At 46.3% G+C, this 6,000-nt stretch overlaps 1 protein-coding gene and 1 non-coding gene across 2 annotated transcripts in view; one reads left to right on the top strand and one right to left on the bottom strand.

The window, feature by feature from the left end:
* The first annotated feature begins 5,225 nt into the window (after window positions 1-5,225).
* The window catches only part of LOC124595832 (brachyurin-like), a 56,930-nt gene continuing 56,155 nt past the window's right edge, over window positions 5,226-6,000 (top strand). The window contains exon 1 of the mRNA XM_047134729.1: window positions 5,226-5,331. Coding sequence (XP_046990685.1) covers window positions 5,284-5,331 — 48 coding nt within the window. The 5' untranslated portion in view covers window positions 5,226-5,283. The remainder of the gene's footprint in view (window positions 5,332-6,000) is intronic.
* On the bottom strand, window positions 5,717-5,791 carry Trnas-cga. Its single transcript has one exon. It is a non-coding gene; the product is annotated as a tRNA-Ser (tRNA).

The raw sequence follows: 6,000 nt of genomic DNA, 5'->3' as shown, positions 1-6,000 counted from the left end.
AAATCCTCGACCGCTGCCCTGGCCAGCACATTCTCCAAATCTCTCACCAATTGAAAAGTGTGGTCAATGGCGGTCGAGCAACTGGCTCGTCATAATAAGCCAGTCAATACACTTGAAGAACTGTGGTATCGTGTTGAAGCTGCATGGGCAGCTGTACCTGTACACGCCACCCAAGCTCTGTTTGACTCAATGCCCAGGTGTATCAAGGCCGTTATTACGGCCAGAGGTGGTTGTTCTGGGTACTGATTTCTCAGTATCTATGCACCCAAATTGCGTGAAAATGTAATCACCTGTCAGTTTTAAAATAATATTATTGTCCAATGAATACCCGTTTATCATCTGCATTTCTTCTTGATGTAGTAATTTTAATGGCCAGTAGTGTATATTCTGAGACGATATGAAAATCACAGGTTGCACTGTTTACATTCTGAGTCATAACTGCTTAACCCAATTAACGGTCTTGATGTTTATCTGTCCACAATATCACTTGGACGAGCGTACGCGAAACCGACGCGAAGCGTGTGACTGTTAATGATGCGGAAGCCTTATGATCGAACGTTAGTTCTTACGCTCGTCACGCACTTCCGGTTCCAGTCTTCCTTGTCACTAGTAATGATATAACACTGCTCATAAAGTTAAACTACTGTTCACAGTTCACAATCGTACGAGCGTGAGCGTAACCGTCGCGGCGCGGCTGATTGTTGGTTCAAATGGCTCTGAGCACTATGGGACTTAACATCTATGGTCATCAGTCCCCTAGAACTTAGAACTACTTAAACCTAACTAACCTAAGGACATCACACAACACCCAGCCATCACGAGGCAGAGAAAATCCCTGACCCCGCCGGGAATCGAACCCGGGAACCCGGGCGTAGGAAGCGAGAACGCTACCGCACGACCACGAGATGCGGGCAGGGCTGATTGTTGATGATGCGGAAACGCGATGACCGAACCCACGTTGTCACACTCGCTGCAAGACACTGGCACTTGATTGCACTCTTTTATGGTAACTAATTTTTACAGATTCACATTAGATCATTGTCAGAGCCCGGAAACGGCGCGGATGATTGATGCTGTGCGACACGCAACGGGAGGATACTCAAATACGTTATCGGCTGCACTGCTCATTTTGTATTACGTCATTACGCACTTTCCTCTGAGTCACATCCATATTTCATCACCTTACTGTAATAGCACTTGTAGTAACACTTGAACTCCCATAATGACTATGCCTCTCACATGCAGAGTTACCCCAACACAACAGTTCCGTGTCCCGTGCTCGACTCTGCAATCGCGCTGCCCGCAAAGATACTCCGCAACTAAGCCAGCAATATGACAATACGCCTACAGTGTCATGTGTCTCTTTTTTTTTTTTTTTTTTTTAAAAAAAAAAATCTTTATTTCATCATTATCATGTTACAATGTAACCTACTACCTAATACATTAGTAGGTCCTATATTTAACTATTTCTAAGTTCTATCTGCAGCTATAATATTTAACACTACAGGTTTATTTACTACACTCCATCACCACTATGGGGTTAATCTACCTACTCACTATTCTATGTTACTGTTAGTCTAATATTCCTAGATTTTAGCTTGTTTTCCTAGTTTGTTATGTTACTACTTGCTAATAGTTGTTGTTTATTACGGCTACTCTACCTGCAGCGTAACAAGTGTGCCAGAATAGATACAAACCTACTTGTTGGCCTTTCCCACTGAGCTAATCCCAGTGGGAGTGCCCCTGGCACTGGGCTGGCCGGTGACATGTTCGCTGCAGTTCTATACTATTTCTATTACCCTAGTTTGATCTTATAACTAACCTTATGTCTAATGTCATGTTCGGTGCATAGTCAAGTCCGATTTAGATGTACTACCCCCCAACCTATTCCGAAAACCTGGCGGATTCCAGCCGTGAGGCGGCTGGCCAAGTCCACGTCCGGGCGGAACAGGGGGGCGTACGCGACAAATCCGGTGTGTGTTTATTTATCTATTATTACCAAGATATTCTCTGAGGACTTTGCTCGAGATTTTGTTTGTCAAGTGGTTCAGGACGTTAAATGTATTTTCGTGCCTGAGCAAGTGGTACGTGTCGTTGTTCGGCAATTGTTCCCTAAGTTGTTGTGCATCATCGTCGAAGAGGGGACACTCGTACACCACATGGTCTGGAGTGCCCAGCACTGCTCCACAGTCACACGCTGGTGTTGCCCTTTTCCCGAACCGACAAAGATATGTCGGGTAGGGTCCGTGCCCAGTAAGAAAGTGCAGCAATCCCCTTGTTGGTTTGAAGTAGGTGAGTTCTAGCCGTTCCTTTATGTCGGGTAGCAATTCATATGTTCTTCGGCCAGTTTCGTCGCTGTCGCAGAGATTTTGCCATAATTCCATGCCTCTTCTTTTGATACTTTGTTTGTCCCCCACATATATCCCCATAATTTCTTCTATTTTTTCCCTTCGATTTTTCTTTATCCAGTACCAGGCGGCCTGTTCCCTGATTTTTATGTCCAGTGGACATAGCCCCATCAGTACTGAAAGTGCCCCTCCTGGAGTTGTTCTATATGCGCCCACTGAACGTAGGAGCATGTTACGCTGCACTCTTCTTACGGCCACGGCAGGCATGACCCTCGTGAGCCTGTGTGCCCAGACCGCTGACCCGTAACCTACTATGGATGTGAGGATGCTATTATGGTATAATTTAATAAGATCAGGTGGGAGGTGGAATCTTTTATGTCCTATTCCTATTAGGTTGTGTAATACTGTGAGAGATCTTTGTGTTGCTGTATCTATGTGCGATGCATAGTTCCACCTCTCGTCGACGATGACACCAAGGTACCGGGCTTCACGGCGCCTAAGGACTGGTAGACCATTTATTCTTACAGTTGGATTTCTTGTGAGTTGGCCTTTGAGCAGCAGGTAAGTTGACTTACTGGGTGCGATAGTCATTTTAGTTTTGTGACACCATGTGGTCAGTATTGTAATAGCTCTTTCTATTTTTGGTTCCAGATCTTCGCGGCTGCGGCCGCCGACCAGCAGGAGGAGGTCATCTGCGTAGGCTATGACCTCTAGCACATCTTCACTGTTCTTCAGTTCTTCCAAGAGTGGTTCCATGTTTATATCCCAAAAGAGTGGCCCCAGGACAGATCCCTGAGGACACCCCTTGGTGATTTTCTTACTGACTTTACCGCTAGGGGCCGATAGCCAGACCTCCCTGTCATCACAATAGCTCCTCAGACAGCCATATAGCGGCCCTGGGCATTCTTTCTCCCGCAAGCAGGAGAAGAGCGAAGGCCACCACAGGTTGTCAAAGGCGCCACTAATGTCCACCATGATGCCGACTACGTACTTGTGCGGGGCAGAGCCACAGACATCCGCAGCCAGGGCGATTGTGTCAGACGCCGATCGCCCCGCCCGAAAACCGAACTGCCTGTCACTCATCCCGCACAGGACTCGGTGTGCAGCCAACCTGTCTGCTAGCAGCCTCTCAAAGAGCTTGCCCAGCAAGTCCAGCAGACATATAGGTCTGTATGACTTGGCTTCTTTGGGGTCTTTATCCGGGCCTTTCTTGATTACGACAACGTTCGCCCGCTTCCATATGGAGGGGAAGGTTCGAAGCCGTAAGCACTCATTGTACAGCTGAGTGAGAGGTGCCACCAGCTGGGGGGCGAGGTACTGCATCACCTCCGCAGTAATACCGTCTGGGCCGGGAGCTTTGCCTTTTTTGAGCGCTTTTATTTGGGAGTTTACCTCTTCTTCAGAGAAGGGGTAGACCGCACGATTGTTTTCATAGACCCGTTGGTTCTCTCTTCTTATTCTCTGTTGTTCTTCTGTATCATCTTCCTCTCTATCGTCCGGCAATAGGGCATGGAGTAGGACACCCGCAGTTTCCTGCCAGGTCTCCGTCATCCGGTCCCCACTCCTTACGGTAGATAGCACCATGGGTGATTTAATTTTCTCCCTTACTATTTTGTAAGGTAGTCCCCAAGGGTCTGTAGCCAATTGGCTATGCACATACTTCTCCCAGCTCCTCATCCTGACAGCCTTAAGTTCCTGTTGGAACTGTTCCTTGGCTTCTCTGTATATCTGCAGCCATCGCTGCTTCTCGTGCCAGACGACACACCGCTGGTAATACTTCCTCGCCCTCCGTACTGCTAGGCGCATTTGCCCCAGTTCGGCTGACCATGGTGAAGGGGAGGCCGCGACAGCCCTCCTCCTGGTTGGTACGGCTGCCTTAACTGCTCTGGTTATCGCACTTGTGAGATCTCGGGCGTATTCTTCTACGTTGACATCACCCTCCAGCAATGCAGGGATGTCACACTCCCTAGCCAGCCGGTCCCAGTCGGTTTTGTTGTAATTAAGTTGCGTCTCCCACCCTATGTCCCAGTGGCACTCTCTGTCTCCAATAGTGAATGTTATGAGGTTATGGTCACTTGTGGTAATCTGGTCCCAAACTGTCCAGCAATATGACAATACGCCTACAGTGTCATGTGTCTCTTTGAACTATCTGTTTGTTGTTGAGGTATTACTATGGCCAGCGAGTTCCGAAAATCCGTCCCCGATAGAACATGTGGGAGACCGCCTCGCGGGTCTACATTGTCCTAGTGCCAAGAACCTCCATATCAAGAAGAAGTTACAACAGTTGAGGGCCAACTTGTCTCAGGAAAGGATAAAAAGGCTTTATGACACTTTCCCCAGTCGAATCTTTTTCTTACATCCAGGCAAGAGAGAGGTCCAGTGTCAAGCTGATTATTAGTCTCACACTCCCACATGTTTTGTAAACTTCTCTAGCGTTTGTAATCACTAACATAACATCACATACTCTGTCACATACCCTCATTCTTATGCTCCTGCCACTCTTGCCAACTTCACTTCATTGTTAGGTAATGTAAATGGTTTCTACACGTAGATTCGGCTGCTTAATGCATTGTTTTCTTATTAGGGAGGAGCCGGTTTCAAGTCCCCATCGGGCTGCCCCGATCAGGATGCTCCACGGTTTCTCTCAATCATAGCAAATGCATATCAAATAACAATGCTGTCGACTGTGTGCTAAACCAGTAAATCACTCCTTGTTCTTTCGATCCTGTACCACGACCTGTTATTTGGAAATCACTGTTATCTTTCCAATTTTACAGATATCAGAGCTCTCTGAGCGTTTCAAAGTCCGTTTTGTTAGCTTTATCTTGAATTCTGAATCTGAATTTGATAACTCATTTGTCAACAAGTCTGCACAATATCGAGTATAAAACGGAGCGATGCGTCTGATACTCATAGGTGCGGGTGGAAGACAACAATGAACGCGTTGGCTATATTGCTTTTTGCCGTGGCCGCTGCCGTTCAGGTAAAATGTGTTGCAGTCACGTTAGCACATATACTATAAGTGCAGCAAACAGATTGAGTCATTAAATGGCGATTTTGAACATTGTGTAGATTATTCTGAGGCTACCGTCAATGCATTCACTACGTTTAAGCAATCTTACCACCCGACTTACATCAGAGCTTATGTAGACTGGTTCAAACAATTACACAATAGAACATTGCACTTCTAAGGGATGTCAGTGTGCATCGTAGAGCGGAACTGTAGTCGAAAAGCCAGTTGTGTACTGATCAGCTGTGCTGAAATACGTCGATTTGACTATGGTTAAGGTTATACCTGGTATATTTTTTATAACAGGGTTTGATTTATACTCCCAAGTTATTTAGTAGATATCCTAATTGATAATCTGTGCGCCCGACCGAGACTCGAACTCGGGACCTTTGCCTTTCGCGGGCAAGTGCTCTACCAACTGAGCTACCGAAGCACGACTCACGCCCGGTACTCACAGCTTTACTTCTGTCAAAAATCTGCAAAATACGCAGTTCCATAGAAACACAGAGTTCAAAGAGACACAGAGCATCAAATGATATAAATTTGTCAAATGCTAGTGTGCTTGCTAGGAAACATCTATGACTATAGAATTTTGTTCATCTAAGCCGGAACTACAAATTCTGATCTATACTTTACGAATTT

The sequence above is a fragment of the Schistocerca americana genome, chromosome 2, assembly GCF_021461395.2.
Source record: "Schistocerca americana isolate TAMUIC-IGC-003095 chromosome 2, iqSchAmer2.1, whole genome shotgun sequence".
In the NCBI taxonomy this organism is placed as follows: Eukaryota; Metazoa; Arthropoda; class Insecta; order Orthoptera; family Acrididae; genus Schistocerca; species Schistocerca americana.
Note: the sequence above shows the minus strand (reverse complement) of the source record. Positions and strands in the feature narration are given on the sequence as shown.